General features: G+C 35.5%; 2 protein-coding genes and 1 pseudogene across 4 annotated transcripts; 1 reads left to right on the forward strand and 2 right to left on the reverse strand.

Moving 5' to 3' along the window:
- Positions 1-1,468: 1,468 nt before the first annotated feature.
- LOC136203049 (small ribosomal subunit protein uS8my-like) lies at positions 1,469-5,739 on the reverse strand (annotated as a pseudogene).
- Positions 5,740-8,192: 2,453 nt separating this feature from the next.
- LOC136202963 (uncharacterized) lies at positions 8,193-15,363 on the forward strand. Of its 2 annotated transcripts, XM_065993986.1 has the most exons (12): positions 8,193-8,457; positions 8,536-8,593; positions 9,633-9,728; positions 9,836-10,004; positions 10,469-10,611; positions 12,907-13,119; positions 13,228-13,313; positions 14,045-14,123; positions 14,206-14,265; positions 14,395-14,516; positions 14,618-14,689; positions 15,083-15,363. In XM_065993986.1, the coding sequence occupies exons 4-12, from the start codon at positions 9,857-9,859 to the stop codon at positions 15,180-15,182; spliced, it is 1,023 nt and encodes a 340-aa protein (XP_065850058.1). In that variant the 5' UTR covers positions 8,193-8,457; positions 8,536-8,593; positions 9,633-9,728; positions 9,836-9,856; the 3' UTR covers positions 15,183-15,363. The 2 variants fall into 2 exon arrangements, with proteins under 2 accessions (XP_065850058.1, XP_065850056.1); XM_065993984.1 differs by lacking the exon at positions 8,536-8,593.
- A 1,737-nt stretch (positions 15,364-17,100) lies between these two features.
- LOC136202962 (histone acetyltransferase type B catalytic subunit) lies at positions 17,101-21,225 on the reverse strand. 2 transcript variants are annotated; one of them, XM_065993982.1, is made up of 10 exons: positions 20,913-21,225; positions 20,715-20,756; positions 20,009-20,118; positions 19,798-19,866; positions 19,671-19,709; positions 19,512-19,588; positions 19,303-19,402; positions 18,578-18,659; positions 18,110-18,270; positions 17,101-17,971 (listed from the first exon to the last, which is right to left on the reverse strand). In XM_065993982.1, exons 1-10 carry the CDS (start codon positions 21,001-21,003, stop codon positions 17,336-17,338), a joined length of 1,407 nt encoding a protein of 468 aa, XP_065850054.1. In that variant the 5' UTR covers positions 21,004-21,225; the 3' UTR covers positions 17,101-17,335. The 2 variants fall into 2 exon arrangements, with proteins under 2 accessions (XP_065850054.1, XP_065850055.1); XM_065993983.1 differs by having other exon boundaries at positions 20,953-21,220.
- Positions 21,226-23,432: the final 2,207 nt, after the last annotated feature.

Raw genomic sequence — 23,432 nt, forward strand, 5'->3', positions numbered from 1 at the left:
TGTCAAATTCTACTTACAAAGCATGGGTGCAATAAATGACAAACCCTGAGTCATTAGTGGCAGAGGTTTACAAAGCCACGTATTAGCCGAACTCTGAATTTTTGAATGGTGCAGGTTAAGCAGAACCCAGTTTTATTTGGCGTAGTATAATGAAGCGAGGAGCTTGCTTGGCTCGGGAATGCGATGGGCGATCGAAAATGGGGCGGAAACACCTATCTGGAATTCATCGTGGCTTCAGGATGAGAACCCGTGCACTGGAAGTCAGTGTCTGCCGGGTATGGAGGATACAAAAGTGGAGAGTTTGAGGAGTGTTGATTCTAACCAGCGGGATGATGATGTGTTGCGAGATTTATTTAGTGATAGAGATCAGCTACTGATTCTTAAAACTCCAATTTCACTCAGTCATAAGCATGACTGATGATACTGGGAGAGTGCGGGGGATAAGGTCTATTCGTTAAAACAAGTTATGTGAAAGCAAACGGTCTTCATACGGCTGCGAGTGTGAGGGGCTCAGCATTTGACAGGGGGATCGATCTGGCAGCTTGCGGTACCTCCGAAGGTTCACAACTTACTTTGGCAGGCCGCTTTTGATTGTCTTCCCACGATGGCGGTATTACAGTCTCGATTTGTGTCGGTGATTGACTGCTGGCCGAGGTGCGAGATGATGTCTGAAAACCCTTTTCCATACCTTGTTGGTTGTGTAAAAGCACGTGAGTTATGGCATTTTTCATTAAATCAGTGATGTAAGTGCTATATGTCAGGACTTCTCGAGCTTTTGGCTCCCAATCGCTAATTTGGCGGACTGTAGGGCGCATGATCATGCAACGATTCTGTGATGGGCCATATGGAATGCGTGAAATGAAATGGTAGTGTTCAGTAGTGCCACCACTTTCTTGGCTCAATGGTGTCAGGCACGAGTTAAAACCTCACCGCTGCACACCAGGTCTGTTGGGTCCTCTTACTGGCAGCATCCGGCATCGAGACAGCTCAAAGTGAATGTTGATGCTGCCATTTTTTATGAGGACCAGAGTGTTGGGTACGAGATGCTAGCTTGGGACACAAAGGGCTATTCAGGGCGAGACGAAATGGGCTCATGGACTGTCCCCCGTACGCATTACTAGCCGAAGCTATGGCTTGTCGGGAGGCATTACACTGGGTGCAGCAGCAAGGATGGAGCAACGTTCTTGTAGAAATCGATAGTCTATTGGTTACACATGCTTTAGTAAAGGTTCTGTCTGCTTGTTCGTATTTTGGTCACATCATTGAGGACTGTAAATCCCTCTTACAAGATCTTGATAACTGCTATGTCAGTTTTGTGAAACGTTCAGCGTACGTCTCTGCTCATGTTCTGAGACGAGCAGTGAGTTCCTCGTATGAACATGGGAGTTGGGAATCTTCCCCCTCCTTTTCTCTATAATTCGTTGATTATCTCTTAATAAATTTCGTTTTATCTTAAAAAAAAAAAAAGTAAGATCTCAAGTAATTGGTTATTTAATCGAAGTCCAATTACTGAAGGAGGACTAATTGACACCAAAAGCTACTTCTACCATTCATCATGGTTTGATAGAAAATTAATCCTTAAAAGTTAAAACAACTGTAATACTTGACGATTTTTGTCCGGCAACTCTCCGGTAGTGCACAAGAGAAGGATAGACGTTTAATGAAAGTAACCAAGAACCTGACCACCAACATTCCGTTCCATTGCCCGTTCATGATCAAGTACACCATCTGGAGTAGTTATCACAACATAACCATACTGCACATTGATAAATAAAAAAAAAAAACATATAAATGAAGTGATGAAATCACTAATTACATAGTATCAAACAAACAAGATTATTATTGCATAATTGATGTAACAAAGATTAAAGACTAACCTGACGCGTAGGAAGTGTCCGCAATCTGTATTCTTCTATTTCCTTTGCTTTGATGTCTTGCCGGTAAGTCAGAGCCCGACAATCTTTTACCCTGCCTTGCAGTTCAACCGTTATCCTGCCCACTCTGTGTGGATCAAAAACCTAAAAATTCTTGATATATCCTGGAAAAAAAAAATATTATAAAACTTAAAAGCACCGAAAAAGTCGGACATAGGGTAAATTAATTAATAGCTCAAAAACTCCAACATGAAAGTCAAGAAATACAATTTATTGCAAAGAAAAATTAAGACAATAGCAGCTGGTAATGGTATGTTTCATTATTGAATAAACATTGTTTGTCAAAAGTGCAAGGCACAGTATAACACCAGAGGTACACAATCACACACGCACCACTAGGGAAACAAATAATTAAACTGTTCACATAACACTTTAGATGATAATTTGTTAGTATCAATAATTAAACATAAGATATAAGTTATATTATTACATATATCATATAACTAATGTAATATATGTATTGCAATGGAACTAGCTCATCATGAATAAAAAGGGCAGCCCGGTGCACTACGTGTCCCTGCTAAGCGAGGGTCCGGGGAGGGGTCCCACCACAAGGGTGTATCGGGGGGCAAGCCTTCTCCTGCGAATTTTCTTTTGGCAGGAGGCCGCTCCTAAGACTCAAACCCATGACCTCTCAGTCACACGACAACAATGTTTACCGTTGCGCCAAGGCTCACCCTCTTAGCTCATCATGAATGATAAAAAAAAAAAAAAAAAAAAAGGGCGGCCCGGTCGCATTACGCGTCCCCGCTGAGCGAGGGTCCGGGGAGGGGTCCCACCACAAGGGTGTATTGGGGGCAAGCCTTCCCTTGCCAATTTAATTGGCAAGAGGCCGCTCCTAAGACTCGAACCCGTGACCTCTGGTCACACGGCAACAACGTTTTACCGTTGCGCCAAGGCTCGCCCTCTATGAATGATAAATATAAAAAAAAAAAAAATCACTCACTTCAATGCTTTTGCAAAACAGTTAAAACATGAGTATACCTTGAAAACCACTTCAATGTATAACAAACAGTAAAGAACAAGAAAACACAAGAATCACAAAAACAAACTACTAGAAGAAACAAAAAGTATGTCAGCTCAGCATAAACAAATAAAATCATATACTTTAAATTTGGCTTATCAGTCAGCATCTGCTAGTGTTACTGGGTGACTATTGCAGTATTTACGCTACTATGAAGGGAAAAGTAATTTTTAATCTCAACATCAAAAAATTGACCAATATGATTACATTAACTGTTGAAACTTCTTCAAATTTTTCTTTGCAGTTGCAAATTTAACCAAAAACCCAGTCCTTGGTCAAACCAATAGGCATTAAAAAAAATACCCTGCACCTACTGAAACACAAACACTTAACTGAAGCAAGAGACAACAAAAAGCTGCTCTGTCAGGCGCAAGAAAAATGAAGATTATGCTGATTACAGAAAATAATAAATTAAAATAGAAGAATGAACTGGAGAAGGTTGCTACTTATCACCAAATTGTGTATGAATTTTAGCTTAGAAATCTCAGATTAATTGGATTAACTGTATCTTATATTTGTGATAGACATATCAGGGCTCTTTACATCGAAATCATATTTATGCAATGCCATTAAGCCTAAGGTATATTTGTGATAGACATATCAGGGCTCTTTACATCAAAATCATATTTATGCAATGCCATTAAGCCTAAGGTCCACCAATCATCAAAGTCTGTTGGAGCCTAATCACATATAAAGCAAAGGTGCCCAAATACTGCATATAATATTGAAACTTGAAAGCAAACGTATCATAGCTCACTAGTATACACAATAGGCCAAAAGAAGGCTAAAAAATTCATCACAGAACTGACCTACTATTCTATTGCAGAGCTAAATACTATAAATCCAAAGTTCGTTTTTATTAATTCAATTGCATATAATCTCTACATTCACAATTTCAAATAAACTTAAAATATCCACAATATCATATTGTTGACCTACAGATCATCTTTTTACTAGGTATAAAATGATAGTATAATGGCTTCAAGTTCAGCTATGATCATCATCATAGTTATTAAAGGCACACTAAGCCACCAGGGGATTTTGGAGCCTAGGCGCAAGGTGCAGGCGTGCACCTGAGCAACACAAGGTGCTCTAAAGAAAATTATTATATAAAATCACAAATAACAGCAATTAATACAATAGCAACAACAACAACAAAGCCTTGGTCCCGAAATGACGAGAACTACGAAAAATACAAAGAGGCTAAAAGGGAAGTAAAGAAGGTCATACGAGATGCTAGAGCAAAGGTGAATCGGGATCTGTATACCAGATTGGATACGAAAGAAGGGGAAAGAGACATATATAGAATTGCTCGGATGAGAGATAGGAAGACGCGAGATCTCGGAAAAGTTAAATGTGTGAAGGATGTGGACCAGAAAGTCCTAGTTGGAGATAAGGATATCAAGGAACGATGGAGGTCCTATTTTGATGACTTATTTAATGGAGATCGTAGAAAAGATATTGGAGATATAAGTATCCATCCACTTCCATAACCTTAATAAATAAATAAAAATCTAACATGAAATAAATTCCAAATTAACGATTAAGTTTTCATAATAGATTCTAAATCTAAAGACTAAAGTTCAACCAGGTCCTAAGTTAATAAACTAACAGTCTAATAACTACTTCCTATCAAGACTAAACTCTCCCTATTCAACACTCATCAAAGTCATTACCACCACCATCAGCATCTCCAATATCAAATTCATCTTCAAGATACTTATCTACAAAGCTAGATTCTTCTTCCTCTTCATCTCTAAGAACTGTAGGAGTTCTTTCTCGAACACTAGAAGATGGTGCTTTAGCCTTCTACTTTGGCCTAGGCCTAGCACTTGAACCAGAGGTATTCATGAAGTTTTTTCCTACTATAGTATGATAAGCACTTCCTTCAACCGTAAATGATATAGATAGGGAAGGGCTGAGATTGAAACAACCACTTCTTAACTTCCTAAAAGAATTGGTTGGCTTATAAAACAGTGCCTAGGAGCGGCTCCAACAAGGCGCTAGACTCACAAAGGCACAAGTCTCTAGAACAGAGTCTTCAGCTGAGGTGCACCTTTGATTACTATGACCGTGATTATTTAATTTAGCTAGCTCTTAAAATATGTAACAATAATTTGCTTTCAGTAATTAAAAGCAAGACCAATATCTCAACTCAAACAGGTCTAATGAAATTGTTCAAATTATCAATTTTGTTTTACCGAATAATATCAAGAGGCTCCAAAAAAATTCTTCTAGGATCAATATGCTGAAAGCCGCTAATACTAAACAAGGAATTAATTGATAATTAGATCACAATGTTGAATATGTGGAACATAGTTAGTAGATGGAATCAAATATGCATTGCCAAATGGGAAATTGCAGTGAACAATCCACATGAAAGAAAAAATACACAAAAATCAGCTAAAAACAAACCTAAATTGATTGAAGAAAATCTACGAAGACTGTATAGAGAAAATCAGTATATCATCACCAGTTCCAGTACCAATACATGAAAATGAATAGAAAACCTAAAGCAAACTATTAGATACCTCGATCTTTCATAATGTTGAGGAAAGAAGACATGACGGTAGAGATTGGCTTCAACTCGACCGAAGCTTTACCTCTCTTCTCGGCGTTCACAATTTTCCTCAACGCCTCATTCAATATCCTCCTCCCCATTTCTCCCCCACTATTTCTGTTTTCCTCTTCCTTTCGATAACCAGCAGAAACCTAAGGTTAAACCCCCAAATCCCCAAGGCCCGAACACAGGAACCAGGATACAAGCAATACTTGAGATTTTACTTTTTCACGTTGCGCTGCGCTGGTGTAAAATAAGAACCTGTCAGTCACTCAACTTTAGCTATAAGAAATTAGTATTTCAGGGTAAATTACAGCTAAAGTCTTCAAACTTTTTTTTTTTACTTTCTTTATTGTTTCAAAGATAAAGATGCAAATATGCTCGTAATGCTTATATCTAAAAACAATTTTACTTTTAATATCTAAAATATTTTACTTTTAATATTGACAGTTAAGTGCAATAGAAAAATTATTCATTAAATTGTCTTCTTAGTCATGAATTCTTATCACTACACTTTCCATGTGCGTCACATGCCATGTGGCCGAGAAGCATAATCTCTGCTTCTGGAAATCTCAATTCGCACGGCGTTTTATTACTCATTAGTAACATTAAACGTAAAATTTATTATATATATATATATATAGATATAGATATATATATTGTATTTTGTACGAGTTGGACAAAAAAATTCAAATATTTCACCAAATTTAAAAATATTAATCTTCAATTCTATTATTAAATCATAAAAATATGAAAGTTTTTTTTTAAAATCAATTTATGTACCATTGGTGCAGAATAAGGAACAAAATAGTACGTGGTTTATAATAATAATATCTAAAATTGCTCAACTTGCCAACGTTAGGAATAAATTGCTCTTGATTACCAACGTTAAAGGTAAAATTACGCTTTCTGTAAATGTTATGGATATTTTAAAAGTGGAAAGTCCATCGATTTTGTTTCTAAGCTTAAAAGTGGAAAGTCCATCAATTTTGTTATTAAAAATTAAAGCTAAAAAAATAAGTCTTAAATTTTAAATGTTCCATATATTGTAAGTGTTGAAAATGTTTAAGTCTTAAATTTTAAATGTTCCATATATTGTAAGTGTTGAAAATGTTTAAATGATGTAATGATGTATCAATTTTATTTTTGCTTTCGGAAGATAATGTAGGAGTTAGCTTTCCTAGATTAATCACGGGCTAACTTGTTGTGGTGTTTTGTTTTTTCCTTTTTTTCTCTAAAAAAAATGAATGTGACTTTTTTTCAAACTATAAATCGTTTTAGTTTTTCAAAAATTTCTAGTTTGGTTTTTTTATTCAATCACTGAAAAAAAATTTTGTTTGTTTTTCAATATAACATTCCAATGCTTATTCCTCAACCATATATAATGAGAGAATTTTTTTTAAGTTGACTAATGTAAATTTATTAATTTAACTCTATATTAATTATATTTCTTAATTTGTATAAAAATCTTTATAATGACTTATATAATATGGGACAAAGAGGGAGTAATTAATAATGTTTAGCTTGAAATTTTAAATTAAATAGTTTAACTTATCAAAATAAATAATTTTTTGTGGTGAAACTCTTAACCTAGTGGTTGTGAGCTTACCTATGACTAGGGAGGTCATGGGTTCGAATCATATCTGGGTTTAGTGTGGATTTTTCTTTCTTCTTTAATGTAAGCGCATTGTGCGCAAATTTAAAAAAAAATAAATAATTTTTAACTTAATATTTTAGGAGGTTAAAGAATTGCAATTATCAAACGCACTTAAAGTAACTAAGTGATTAAACAATTCAATTAAGTGATCTTTTGAGTTTTTTAAAGCAAAATCTATCGATAAGCCTCAATAGGGTAAAAGTTCAACAAGGCATGCAAAATAAAACTCGGTAAAACACTATTGACAAGAAGATAAATAGAAAGATTGAACAAAAGCATGAGCCAACTCGTTTGATTATTGCCTAACGAAATAGACTGGGTAAGAGTCGTTAAAAGAAAGAAGTTTCCGATAACTAGCAATTCCCAAATTCTGATCAATGTCATATTAATATTTTGATCAAAATTACCTGTATTTAGAGCGGTGAGGATTAAATCGCTGACTTGATCACCCAATTTGGTCCAAAGGCTTTGGTAGAAGCCTGCATTAAAACCATTAGGTTCGAGGGCTTTGGAAGGAGCCATGTCAAAAAGTGCTGCTTGAACCCCCTCACGAACGAAAGCATTAGACAATCTCAGTCTGTGTCGGCTAGAGATAGTTGGGAAACTGGAGGTAGTATGTAGACAGTCCCGAAGAGGGATCTCTTCCGTGTACACCTCACTAAAGTGGTCTGAGATCATATGTTTTAAGGTTTTTGAATACGATAATATTGTTGACATGATGATTTATGTACAAGATAATGTGTTAAAATTAGACCTCGCCATGGGTCGGTGAGCCCGCCCGCCCGGCCCGAGCCCATGCCCATTTAGCCGGGCCTGGACACATAAAATCAGTGTCAGGCCCGGCCCGGTCCAAGCCCGATTAAGCCCGCCTAGTAAATGGGCGGGCCTGGGATACGTAAATACCCGGAGAGCCTGGCCCGGCCCGGCCCGTTATATATATATTTATAAATTTAATTATTTAAATTAAATATCTCATATATATATATAAACTTAATTAATAATTATCTAACCCTTGTTTCAAAAAAAATAATTATCTAACCCTACGCCACAAATTGTGAATCACATATCAGAAATCCCCGCCTCTCATCTCCTCCCTCACACAAATCCCGCCTCTCATCTCCTCAACTCGCCGCTTCTCCTCAACAATCGACCGCCGGCTCTCCTCAACAATCGACCGCCGGCTCTCCTCAACAATCGACCGCCGGCTCTCAACCGCCTCTCAACTGACCGGCATATCGCGCCCCTCTCCTCAACCGTCCTTCGACCGTCGCGCGAGAAATCGGTGAGTATTGCTTTCTATTTCGACCTGGACAGTAGTGTTAAAATGATGAGGCTAATATTTTAGATTCTGGTGTCACAGATCTGTATCCATCTCCTTCTGATATCTGTAAATGATGGATCCATGTAAAGAATAGTTTGTAAGTTGTTGTTGTGAATAAGTGTTAAAGTGATATGATAATTATAAATTGTTGAAAACGTAAGACAAGAGATTTTAATATCTTGTTCTTCTACTTGTTCAGATTATTGATGACAAGTCTAGTATTATTAGGTAGCTTCAGAGGAGTAGTTTAACGATTTTTTCTGCTTCCATTATCCACATATGATGTATTAGATACAACGATTTTTTCTACTGTCTCTATTTTGCTACCAATACCAGTCCTTAACCATGGTTAGTTCAACGGACTATGGTTAGACTCAATGTTGATCAGATTTCTGACTCTGCACTTTTACTTTCTTTAAACTCAAATTTGAATTAAATGCTATAAATGTGTAATGTTTTGTTGGATTCATAAATTGTTTTGTAATGTTTTGTTATGTACAATTTGTGTTTCGTTGGGTAATATATTGGATTATTGTTTGGATTCAATTACTAATCTATATTGTTTGAATTAAAAATTGTTATTTTATTTTAATTGATTTTTTTAAATATATATGGGCTTGGGCGGGCGGGTTTGGGGATCCTTTGTTAGGCCCGAGCCCATCCGAGCCCGAGCCCGACTATATTATTGTGGGCTTGGGCTGGGCTTGGGCTTATCAGATTTGATCACAAGCCCGACAGGCCCGAGCCCGGCCCATGCCGAGGTCTAGTTAAAATAGTGACACGCTGACAAATTTTCACGTTCTAAATAATCATTGAATCACAAACATAACTGGATGGTTTTATTTTTTTAATAGGTTAAAAACAATTTTTTTTTTGTAATAATTTAATGTGTTTATTTAAAATATCACGGCTTGATGTGTTCAAAAATTAATTGAAATTTAAAATAGTAAAACCTTAATGTGTTTGAACGTTTAAAAATTTAAGAGTTTAATCAATAAAATTTGAAGTAATTAAGGGTTTAAATATAATTTTTTTGTTTTCTTCTTAACCCGTGGTATATAGCGAGCGGTCAAGTTGGATATTTACTAAAAACAAGAAAGTCATTAAACGATTCGTTTTGTTTCATCAACGATTAGGGTTTTTGAAGGACTACAAAATCGACGCCTGAACTCAATTCAAAGAAACGCGCGTCTTAAACCCTCCTCTTCAACATCTTTCTCTCCTCATCAGGAGTAAGTTCTCAATTTTCAGATCTGTATCTATTCTCCATTCAGATCTTCTTTCTCTTTCATTTCTATATTATGATACTACCTCTAATTGTGTTTTTTCTGTGTCACAGTTGTGAAATAGGTGGCTGAAAATGGCGACAGTTCCAGGGCAGTTGATTTGGGAGATTGTGAAGAGGAATAACTCATTTCTTGTGAAAGAGTTTGGCAGAGGCAACGCCGGCCTTCAGTTTAGCAAGGAGAGCAACAACCTGTACAACCTCAACTCTTTCAAGTACTCTGGTAAATACAATTTTTTTGAGGCTTAAAGTATTATTTGGCTCTGACTTATAAGAAATGTTTGCATATTTGGTCCAATTTAGCGTGTATGCTAGGAGTCCCATCAAATCGTGCATCAGTGGATAAGAATTTATGTTCTCCAACTTGTAGAAACGGAGAAACAATTGTTTTGCGGGTGCGAAATATTATATGAAAATTGAACCGACTATGCAGATAGGCGAAATATTATAACAGTTGTGTTGCAATTAGCAATTGTCAAATGTGAATATTTAAGGTGTCTTTGATTGCTATACGTCAATGTTACAAAATATTAGTACAGAAGGTAACAGTAATAGTTCAGAGGGTAAGATAATAGCTCACAAATATTTTTGATAGCTCAGGGGTTTAAAGCTTTTCTGAAACAATTGCGTTAAGTTATGGGCTTGTAATTGTTTGAAATATGAATTGGTTTTGTATTTTGGTATCAGGATTGGCCAATAAGAAGACTGTTAGCATTCAGGTGGTGCTGGCGACCTCGAAGACTAAGAAGCAGAACAAACCTGCAAGTTTGCTACACAAGTCAGTCATGAGGAAGGAGTTCCGTAGCATGGCTAAGGCTGTTTCTAATCAGGTACCCGTAACATTTTTACCATTGATTTGGATTCCAGAAGAAGAAGAACACATTTTTCTATATATGGTATTATTGTCTTTTATTTTCCCCTTTAGGTGATGTGTATATCTGATAGCTTCATGTGAGTTTTGTTTTCAAAATAGATAACAGGAAAGGCCTCCATGTTGGATGAAATTATCAATAACAAACCCAAAACAAAGAACATAAAGCAACAACAAACTTAGGAACAACAAACCCAGAATAACATAAAGCAATAACAAATCCAGAACAATAAACTTAGGAACAACAAACCCAGACAAAGAACATAAAGCAACAACAAACTCAGAATAACATAAAGCAACAATAAACATAGAACAACAAACCTAGAACAATAAGCTTAGGAACAACAAATCCATACAAAGAACATAAAGCAACAACAAACCCAGAACAAGAAGCAAAATAAAAACCAAAAAGCTGAAATTTACCTGATAATGGAAGTATTAATGTTTGAAATAAGAGATTTCTTAAAACCCAGTACAAAAACCGTCGATGATGGTGAATGTGAAATTAACTGTGGTTTCAATGCTTGGTAGGAGTCTTATAAATTTAAAGTGAATAACCAAGTTTGAAGAGAAGAATGAAGGTTTTAGGTCAAGAATCACCCTTCTAGTTGAGAATCGAATGATTCTTGAAAGGGTTTAAGGTTTCTGTTGAGAGCATATCACAGGGAAGAAGAAAAAATTAGGCATGTGAAAAATGAGTCCAATAAAACATTCTGTATGAAAAAAGTCACAGATTTGAGACAAAAATAATTCCGTCTCATTTATTGTCTCAAAAGACGGCGGGATTTCTCCCGCCACTATATTTTGACAAAATAATTCAATCCGTCTTAAATTCCGTCTCTCACGTGTAACGGAACCATCTGTGACGGAATACCATCTCACATGCGTGATGGAATAATTTCCGCCACAACATTCCATCACATATTCATGAATTTCTAGTAGTGAACAATAATCATTATCATAATGCTCATCATAATGATCATGATTATCATAATCATCATTATCGTAATTTTGATAATCATCATCATTTCCACCATCATTATCAAAATTAACATGCCTACGGGTATCAATTTCGATAGTGGGATCATAACTTACTTCTGGTGGTTTGCTCGGACTGACATGCCCGTCCTCATGGCATCGCAATACTTCCACATCTATTGTTCGTAGACTTAGAGTAACATACAGTGGAATCAAATCGGTCGAATTCATTCAGTATTACTCTATAAATCCCATAACATCTTCATCATCATCAATAGGTGCTACTTTTCCATGCACTTTATTTGGACCGTATGTTCCTTGCATAGATATTTATAGGTCGTATGATGTTGAATCAACAAGCATTGCAATATAAACTTTTTCTTTTAACTTTTGCAAATCAATTTATGTTGACAAAACCAGCAACTTCAATTTACCACCGACATATGTCATCACATCTCTCACTGTGTTCCATTGGCCGTTCTAAGATAAAAAAACACGTACACTTCTCTTTGATTGACATACTTTTGCATTTATGAAATGAACACATAATCAAAACAATATTGTCGCAAGGATAAATCAAATGCGACAATGATAAATCAATTGCGATAAAAAATGCGACAAGAAATACGATTGAATGCAATGTTGTCGTAGGTGCGACGACACATGTTGCATTTACAACAACTAAATGCGACATATCGAGCGGAATGGGGAAATCAGATAATGACAGATTCAACGCAACAACATTCAACTAACCAACTGCGTATTCGAATAATGTGTATATAAAATGAAGAAAGAATTTGAATGATGTATGAATATGCTTAGATCTTGGGTTGAATTGATAAATTTTGTTGTAAGAATTTGAAATAATTGAAAATGAGGTTGTTGGAGGTTAGGTTATATAGAACTAAGAGTATTTTTTGTCCAAAATAGATGAAAATGTCTAATTTGATAAAATGGAAATAAAATGTATCAAATATGTTAATAGACCCGTCAACTGGTCTAGATTTGTAATTTGCTCCCAAAGAAGGGCTTAGGCATATTTCTCCTCCAAAAGTCCGAAGTGCCTAAAACCTCACTCTATCATAAACCCAACTTCAGCTTCCTTAATCCTTCTCAAATGATTGTCTTTCAGTTTCAGCCTTGTGCTTACGCATCATTTCTTTACCCTCACCCCAAACTTACCTGTCACCGTATCTCCTCTCGACTTCCACTCATCGCATTTCCAAAGCACAACCACTCTGCTCTAACCACCGATTCACTCTCTGCTGCTAAACAGAATCAAGCTCAGAGGAGAAGTACGCAAAGAGTGAAGTGCGAAATTGAGGGAAGCCAAGTGAATTCCGATGATGATTTCTTTGGTAGTTATGACTACAACGATGATGGACAAGACTATAAAGGGAGACCAGGAGAAAAGAATTTTGATAGAGACCCTGAATACGCTGAAATTTTAGGGGATTGTATCAATGATCCCCAAAAAGCTCGAGATAAGGCAAGTTCTTTTTACTTTTCGTTTTTGGTTTGATTTATATTTATGTTCAGGCTTTATCCTTTTAGGTAAATGACTGTTTCTTATTCTATTGGGATGATGATTTTGCAGGTGGAGGAGAGAGTGAGGAAGAAAAGGAACAAAATTTTGCATACAAAGACTGGTTCAGATAAGCCTATGAAGGTTACATTCAACAAGTGAGTGAGTTTATCTGCTGCTTATGGTAATGATTTATGAGACTATAGAAGGAAGTTATACCTAGATGGATTTGAACTTTGAAGGATGTTTCAAATTTAAGGGTAAAATATATCCATGGCCTCACAACTATAATGCTATGCTACTAACATTATGGCTACTAAATTTCATTTCGAGACTTAAAAATCCTTGAACTTAACATAAAAACCGTTAAAACCTGGAGATATGTACTATAATTTATGGTGACACGGATAAAAAGAGAGTCATGTAGTTCAATTTGTCCAAATCACATTTTTTTAAATGGATTTTCTTTGGACTTTAATGTTAGTATAACATAAAGTTCAAAGATTTTTGTGTCACAAAATAAAGTTTGGAGGCCATAATGTTAGTAGCGCTATAGTTTAGGAGTCATGGATGTGTTTTATTACCCTGTTCCCTTACTCACTTATCTATAGATGTTATAAGATGTAATTTTATGATAGCAGTATACTCTGTGTTCGACATATCTGCTGCATTTGGAGTTGCCAAACCCATCATCAATTGACTCTAGGTTGTTCAAAGATGAAGGGAACTACTTATAGCGAGAAAAGCCTCTTTTCCAGCATGATACGGCTAAAACAAATCGTTTTTCTTTCCCACTTTTATTATGCTTTATTTTCATTTTAAATAGTAGTATGAATGGGTCATTATTACTCCTGTTTTGTTAACTTGCTTGTATGTCCAACATCACCAGCTTTGATTTCTCAAACTCCTACATTTGGTTTGAATTCTACAATGGTCCGCTAGAGAAAGATATCGCTTTAATCTGTGATGTAAGTAGCTCCTCTTGAACACAATACTGCTTAGTATTTGATTATGAAATTTCTCAATGTATGTAATCCGGCTGACATACAGACAATTCGCGCTTGGCACATCATTGGACGCCTTGGTGGATGTAATTCCATGAATATGCAAGTAAGTTTTGTTCCATGATTTTAAATTCTTGAACTGAATTTTTTTGTCAGTCCCCTAGGAAAAACTTTGAGAACTGAATTAGCATATTCGTATCATTCATATTAATGCCTCTCATGCTTCGGTTTCCAGTTGTCCCAATCAACTTTCGAAAGAAGACCGAATTATGATGCTATTCAGGGAGCAAATGTGAACCCAACCACATTTTACAACATAGGGGATTTTGAGATTCAAGATAACTTGGCACGAATATGGTATAAGGATTGCTTTAACGAACTAGATTACATTATTTTCAGTATTTAAGGGTACATTAGTGTATTTCTCTTGCTTGATAATGTGAACCAAAACATTGCAGGGTGGATATTGGCACTGCAGAGGCATTGATTTTGGATGTTTTGATCAATGCTTTGACACAGATAAGCTCCGAGTAAGCTACCTATGTCCATCCTCAGTTCATTTGAAACTTCTAAAGCATTTTCCTTATTATCCATTGCCAACGGCAAGTTACCATACTTAGGGGGCCTGTTTAATGTTAATTGTTTGGTGTTGCTTGTAGAAATTGGCTGGTTTTCTTTCGAAATAGCTATCAACAGATGTTTCTTAATCCTAACTAAATATTTATGTTCTACGGTGTGGAATGAAAAAACAAAATTGAGCTATAAAAAGGAGAACCAAACGGACACTTAGCTTATATGACAAAAATGTTTACCTTTGTTATGTATGTACTCTACGGTTGTGAGGTTGTCTTAAAGGCTATGCGTATGAACCTGCAACCTATTATTAACATTATTATGTTCTAAGTTTGATTTTGTTTTGACAGCCATGTAGGAATTAAGCAATTGGTGTTTGGTGGTTCTGAATTTGAGAATTGGAAGGATAACTTGTCTGAGGATGCAGGTTTCAGCGTCCACAAGATTTAGTGTCATTCAATCAAAATCTGAGTGATTAATTAGTTGCCACTTTTGTACTTCTTGAGTTACATGTAAATATTTAGGCAGAATGCATATTTAAACCCTCGAAATTATCAGTCTTGATGTTTTATTTTTCTTGAAATAACCATCTGAACTCTTATTTCTAATCTAATTGAGCCTTTAACTTTTCTTTTCAGACTTATTTAATAAGTTTGACTTAATTGAGTTATTTTATGCAGGCAGGAACCCAATTGAGAAAAGTAAACTTTTATGCTTCAAAAGCAAAGAACTCAAAAATCATATTGTAGAAAGTTGAAGGCCGGAAAAATACATTTCGCAAAATATTTAAATTGCAAAAGATATTAAAAAAATAATAAAAAAATTGAGTTGTCAAGAGTTCTTATATTAAGCACCTGGGTGTCCATGTCATTTGGGGGACTCCAATTCAAATTGAATACGTGTATTCATGTTATATATGGCAAGATATGTATGAAAAGTACTCGATGCTTCTAATAATTTGCCTATTAATAAAGTAGGGATGAAATGCCTCCCTATTCCTGCGCAGAGCTCCAATCTTCAAGTTTGTGAGGATAAATAAATAAATAAACAAATATATATGTATATATTGATTTATTTTTTATGCTTAATAAATTTAATTAGGCATAAGATGCAAAAAATACTGTTAATGTTTAAAGTCAGGAGCAATTTTACTAATGTCTAAACTGATGCAATTTTACCCTTAGGTTGGCAGTCAAGAGCTATTTTACCTAACGTTGTCAAGTTAGGTCAATTTCAGACATTATCTGAAACACGTATATTTTGTTTTTTTTGATTCTGCACTAATTGTATATCAATTTGTTAAAAAAAATTATATTTTATATGATTTAATAATAGATTTGGAGATTAATATTTATATTTTGTTTTCGCATCTAGTGGAATGATCCGTTACTAATGAGTGATAAAATGACTTACGGAGTGTGGATGACTTGCTCCTAGCGGTAAACGTTAGGAACAGTTTTACACCTTGTCCCATTTAATTATAATACTTTTTTTAAAAATCAAAGAATACTTCTATTAACTAGAAATGTCCTAGATAAAACTCAGTAGCAAAGGAATGGGAGTGGCGAGCTATTGTATGAGCCGCCTCATTCGCTAACCGAGCAAAAACTACACTAGTATCCTGTGTATTAGCTAAAAGATCTCAGCATTCTTGCACAACTTTGCCAAAAACTGATCTGTCTTCCTTCTGCGAGTAGAAGCTGTGCATCACCGATAAAGCATCCGTTTCGAATATAATTCTTCCGTTTTGAAATTGAAGAGCTCAGTTTATCGAACATCTAAGTGCCATAGCCTCCGCGATATCAGTTTCCAGCAGTTCTTCTGTAGAGCAGCAGCAATAGGCCACCATACTTCCGTTGTCCCGCCTCAACACCGCACCCTGGCCAGTCTGCCGCAAGTCCCTGAAGCTAGCATCAGTATTACATTTGAGGCTGCCGTGAGGAGGTTTTATCCACCGAGGAACAGGTTCTCGGTGTCCACAAACAGCAGCACCTTTTCTTGAGTTCAGCTGCTGCCATTTTACGATAAAACGCCAGGATTCCGATGCCCGATAAAATGAGGTTCCATAGCTGCTGCCATTTAATTATAATACTAATTACAGAAAATCATACATATTATTTATAATAATTGATATAATATAATTATTTTTTTGTTAATTTGGTTTATTTTAATATTTAATATTAAAAGTAAAATCTTCACAAGATGGACATGGGGAAATCATTTCATTCCTTATCTCTGACTCCTTTACAACTCCAAGAGTTCTTGAATGTGCCCAAATAATGAATTTTTGGTGCAAGATTAGCAGCTATCATATAACTAGCAGTAACAAAAGGGATGCAGCCTTCTGCCCTGCGTTTAAACAGATGGGAAAGCTGGAATTTGCAGTAGCATCTATTTGATTGAATGAGAATTGTAAAATACAAACTTTAGATGGTTATATTAAATATTGATCAGCAACTCTTCTACATCAAATCTTAACAACAAACTCAGCTACAGTTCAACCATTTGCAGACTAGCCTCAGTTCACCAAATCTACGGAACCTCATTTTCGGAAGATGCATTGACATTCCAACGACTGTTCTATTGGACCGTTCCACAACAGTTCAGAGAGGGCGCAGCTTCTGAGCAATTAGTTTTATCTCTTCGACCCTTTCATCGACCATCTTTTGCAGCTGCTCTTTCTGTTTTGCTTGATTTTCATCCATCTCAACACTATGGGATTCTATATTCCCTGACCTAAACATGACAAACGACATCTCTTGATCATAATCGGTTGGAACTTCAGTCACCTTCTTGCCTTGGCTTTCAGAATCTTTCCCTAAGATATCTGTCTTCACACGATTTGAAATGATCGTCACAAAATCCTCCATGCACTTGTCTTCAGGATGTAGGCCTAGATAAATTAAAATCTCCCAACATTGAAGAAACTGTTTCTTGTTGATTTTCAAAGTTTTCCTAACATCATCAATTGCAGTTGAAGGTGGCATAAATCGAGGGACGTGAGTTTCCTTTGATAGTTTTCCATGTTTCAGAGTTGAAACAGCGGATTTAACTACATCCTGAATTGGATCAAAAGCAAGAAGAAGTTGTATGTCAGTACAAGTACGCACATGTTGAAAGTAATCTAATGGCTCTTCCACTGTAAAATCATAAACATCTTCAGAAATTGCAACATTGTTGACCGCTTCAACAAGGTATCTACCATAACCTTTGTGTTGGTATGGTGGCAGCACCAAGATCTGTCATCAAGACATTTCATCAAATTTACTATGAAAAAGGTACGTATTTGCAAAAATGATATCCACTATAGCTTGTTAAGGAGTCATAATTTTAATTCTCCATCATGTTAAAATAATGTAACAAGGAATTAAACGAACCTGACTGAGTCGCAATCGTGTTTTATCAGGGTAATGAAAGAAGCGATAAAGTGCTGTAAAACCTACAATTCTATCTTGAATTGTTTCATGTTCATCCTTTTTTCCCTGAACTAGGACATATATCTCCCATCCTGGGTCAACAACATCAATAGGGTTGCTACCTGGTTATCAAAAAACATAATGAGCACCTGGGACATGAGGATTAATGCAATAAAATAAGGCTTCATAGACTAAGTGCTGTTTGATATAACTAAAAAAGAAGTTCAAGTACTGAATTTTAAGTGTTAAAAATATATTATAAAATAAGTAGTGGAAATGATATAACTGTTTGATAAATACTAAAAAAGAATACTGAATTTAAAAATATTAATCGATAATGTTTTAAGTTAAATTTTTTGACTTACCAGAATAAGTGATTACGTGACTTAACTGAAATATTTAAGTTGTATTATCAAACAGGGGAAATACCATCAATAAGAAGAAGAACCAGAGGAATCAAGCGACTGTAAAGGAGGCCAGCACCATCATTGCCCATCACCATACGAACTACCTAAAGAAGTAGTACATCACATTAAGCATGGGACTATAACTCAAATATTAAAATGTCAGCAAACTGATATTCCAGAAAAGGACTGGATAAAATATAAATAGTCGTTGAAACTATTAATAAAAAGCAAGATCCATACATCCCTCCACCAAGCTCATCGAGGTACTAGATACTCTGCATAGACATCTGATCATGGACTTTCTAGTTCCCTATGTACTATTGTGGACACATTTGTATTTATGAAATAGTGACAATATCATTGATGTTAGGGTAAACAATTATAACCTCCCTGAGGTTTGGACAAAAACATCAGTATCTCCCTATATTTTCTAATCTAATTTATACCTCCTTGCATTTTGCCTATCCATCACATTATGACCTCCCCTTCTTTATGCGTTTTTTGCACCCAAAATGATGATCTGGCACACCATAATATGATGGAGACAAAATACAGGGAGGTATAAACTAAATAGGTTAAACATAGGGAGGTACTGATGTATTTGTGCAAACCTCAAGGAGGTTATATTTGTTTACCCTTTATTTTATCATTAATGGCAAACTTTTTCTGAAAGTATAGGATTTGGAAAAAGAATATGAGAGAATCACAGCACAGAATAGTGTTTGTAGCTAAATAAGAAAAAATCACCTTTAAATCTGAAGCAGCTCCCTCCAAATGACTATGAAATTCTCCATTATGACCATTAGCAGCTTTATGTTGCAACATTTCCCCAGCTGAGATAAGGGATCTGAAGCATAGAAATTGTCAACTACACATTATATAGAGAGAGGGGAAAACCAGCACTGTAACATGAATAAAATCTTGATGATCAGACAAGTAGCGTATGAACATAGTACCTAATTAAATCAGTCTCAGCAGAAAATGATTGAAGGAAGTCATCCTTACTATCCACAAGAGTATCAGCAAAAATGTTCTGTAAAAGGACCAACTCAACTAAACAAATCCAATGATACCACAAAAAACATAGTAAGTTTAAAAACAGGCCTCAGGTATACCTGAAGAGAAGTTTTCAGGTCTGTGATTCCTTTTCCCCCCTACAACACCAAACAATAGCACACTAAGGTATATAAAGTGAATCCAAGAGAAATGAGATATTTAAATTAACAAAATTCCTATACTTACATCAGATGTGCTCTTATATGTAATATCAGCATATGCATGAAAAGTTATGCTGCTAATCCAGATGGTTATCTGCGTGAATTGTAATGGATTATGCAGAGAAATAATGTTGGGGGAACAGGTAACATATTCAAGATAAATTGTATGGCTTACACATTATGAGCTCATTAAGCCAATTGTAGATGCATATAAATTGACAGAAAAACATCAATACCTTCAATCCATTGTAACCATATATTTTTCCATCCTCATCGAAAAACCCATTCAAATCAACTGGATCAATGCAAAAACTTTCTGAAACTCCCACTTCTTCCTTGCTAGAAACTATAACACCAGGAACCAAGAAAGTTAGAAAGACATAGGGTCCACATATAAAGAAGAAAAGAGGTGCTCAAAGGAGCAATAAGAAAACTCAAACCACCGTAATCAGAAGCAGACAGAGCCAGCTAATGAGCCTATTCATTAACGAAGCATATCATGGTAGTTCTTCTTGGGACAGAACAGAACAAAGCTAAGAACACTGTTTGGCAATGTTTGAGCCAAAGTTAAGCTTGCTTACATTTTAACCTCCCTCAAGTCCTTCAAAATAAAGGCAAAATAAGCTTATCTCCTATTTATAGTCCATTAATCTAGGTGGATGAAAATTATGTTCTTCTGGTCCTTATATTCTTTTCCAAGGAACTTGAACGAGTGTTAGTGACGAGGAGTGTCCGTTCAACATAGGTTCATTTATTCACTGCATTTTCTAATCAATCAAATAGAGAAAGTAGACGCACAGCAAACAGGTACTAAGCAAATAGCCTAGAACAAATAAACCAACCGAGGCAAAAATGACCCACTCTGCACTTATGGATTGGCATGAACAGAATAAAACCAAGTAAAACAAAGAGATTAGATAACGTGCATAAAAATGGTCATACCCAGGTAAATTTTAATGCATTCTTTGGCTTCGACTCCTGCATCTGCAGCATAAACCATTTTATTTCAGTACTAACAGATAAAAAAACTGCATCTCAGAGCAGGAAATTTCATCAGAGAAAAAAAAAACTGCATCTCAGAGCAATTGAAACAAATTAAACTGGAGAGAGTAGAGATAAGTATTGGGTAGAAAAATGTACATAAACAATAAAAGAAACAACGGGAGCTGAATTGACCAACCGATATTGGAGAAGCCGACACGCCTTCGCTTCTTGGGATCGGTGGCCGCATCGCCGGCGGATTGTTGCTTCTTCCCCATTGGTATGGTCAGTTAGGGTTAGGGTTTTCAGAGCGGGAAATGTAGAGGGGATAGGCGGGAAATTATACAGTACAAATGGCGATAATTTGGAGCGATATATACACACGCTCCCACTGTCCCACATCGCGCGCCTCCGGTGATACTGAGCTGAGAAAGCAGGGTAATGGAAGGTTCTCTGGGTTTGTAGTTCGGCCCATATAAAGTGCGTGTGTGTATTGTCAAATGGTCAAGGGCTGAGGTTTGGGGGATTTTTAGAAGGGCTTGATTTGGATTTTGTTTACTATAAGTCATTAAAGCAATCGGAAGGCATTTGTAATTTTTGAAAATTCAGGGGCATATAAAAGTTTAGAACGGGTGCCAACAAGTACCATATTTGCATGGAAGACGTGGAGTGCTCTAGACAATTAGAATTTTTTTATAATGAGACACATGTGATAAGAAAACACGTATATGTAATATGTGGAGTGCTCTGGAAATTTAGAAATTCTTACAGAAAGACACGTACATGTGATGAAAGACACGTACATGGAAGATATGGAGTGCTCTGAAAATTTAGAAATTCTTGCAGAGAGGTACGTACATGCGATGAGAAGACACGTACATGGAAGATATGGAGTGCTCTGGAAATTTAGAAATTCTTACAGAGAGACACGTGCATGTGATGAGAAGACACGTACATAGAAGATATGAAGTGCTCTGGAAATTTAGAAATTCTTGCAGGAAGACACATACATGTGATAAGAAGACACGTACATGAAAAATGTGGAGTGTTCTGCATAAATTCAAAAACTACGAATAGTTCTTCTAACAAGAGACAAAAAAATATCTCTTCTTAAAATTTAAATACAAATTGTTCTTTTAGAAAGAAAAATAAGTTTATTGATCCACTCAATAACCACTCAATCATAATGGACCCAACAATTACAAAGAATCCACCAATTAATTAAACCAATTATAATTGATCCACCAATTAATTAAACCAATCATATCATTTTAAAATAATATATATATATATATATATATATATATAAATAAATAAATAAATAAGCAAAAGCTCAATAAACATTAAGGGGTTGATAATTATTACTTTTTATCATACTCTTTCCAATGGAAGAGTGCGATACAATGGGACATATTGAGTGGTTTATTATACCCCATTGGAGATGCTCAGTTGTTGATCTTTTAACAAAATTGACACTACAACTCTCTAAACCTTGTTGTTGGTCTTTTAACATAATTGACAATATAGTTCTCTAAATCTTGTAATAAAGATTTACAATCATCAAAAGTAATGGGTGATATTGTGAACCACGTGACAAAGCTTGAAATAACAATAAGTCAGATTCTAATAACACATTGGACTAAGTTTGTTGCTTGACCCAACTCAAAACCTCTCCGCAAGACATAGCTTCAGTTCAGCAACCAAAACATCTTGATGGCTATCAATCACGCTATACACCCACCAAACCAAACCGAAAGACTATGATTCTTCGAAAAGGCGCGTCAAAGTTCACCTTGAGATACCTTTCCGGAGAAAGTTTCAAGCAAATAAAACGAGTGGCAGTAGACGCTTTGGACCAGTCCCTATAATTTGGAAGGCAGTCGCATTACTAAATAAGATAGTGGCCTGTAAGTTCTCGATTTCCCCATGTCCAATACTAAGCATTCTCTATCTGTCTGTAAATTTTTCGATTGAGAGAGCGGTCACGCTCATTAAATAAATGGCAAAAAAAGGCCATCTTCCGACTGGCTTGTTTCCACAAAGTGAATATTTGCTACCTTTGCATTAATAAGATCACTCTCAATGAAAGAGCTGCTAAGTAACTTTGGATATCAAAACCCAAACTTCAACATAATAGCACAAAAATACACCCACTGCATTCTGTCACAAGCCCTTATTGATATAATTTTGAAGGCAACATCCCTTGCCTTGGAAAAGTGTACACAAGTTGTCCATATCTAAAACAACAATTTTGGATAAATTCCAAAAAGAAAAAAAAACAGATGCGGTTACACTTAGGTTTTTTTAAACAGAGGTTAACTTTTTCAACTAACCATTAATGATCTTAAAATTGAAAATTTTAAAAAATTAATAATATTCTAAACAATTTTAACGGTCAACTTTAGAGTATCAAACTAAAAAATCTTCATTTGCAGCCGAACAAAAAACCTTAATCCCTTTAGAAATGAAAAAAAAACACAAACTTACAATTAACAAAAAAGTGTAATCACAATGGTCTTTTTTTTTTTTAATTTACCCAAAAATAAACTTAACTGCCAAGTTACTGTTTCAACAAATAGTTCATAAGTCCAAAAATATTTGAAATTATTAAATTCAACAACTTTCATAGAATGAGATTGTCTTTCGATCAAAATAACAAAATAGCGTAGAAAGGGAAAA

This window comes from Euphorbia lathyris, chromosome 8, assembly GCF_963576675.1.
Source record: "Euphorbia lathyris chromosome 8, ddEupLath1.1, whole genome shotgun sequence".
NCBI classification, from domain to species: Eukaryota; Viridiplantae; Streptophyta; class Magnoliopsida; order Malpighiales; family Euphorbiaceae; genus Euphorbia; species Euphorbia lathyris.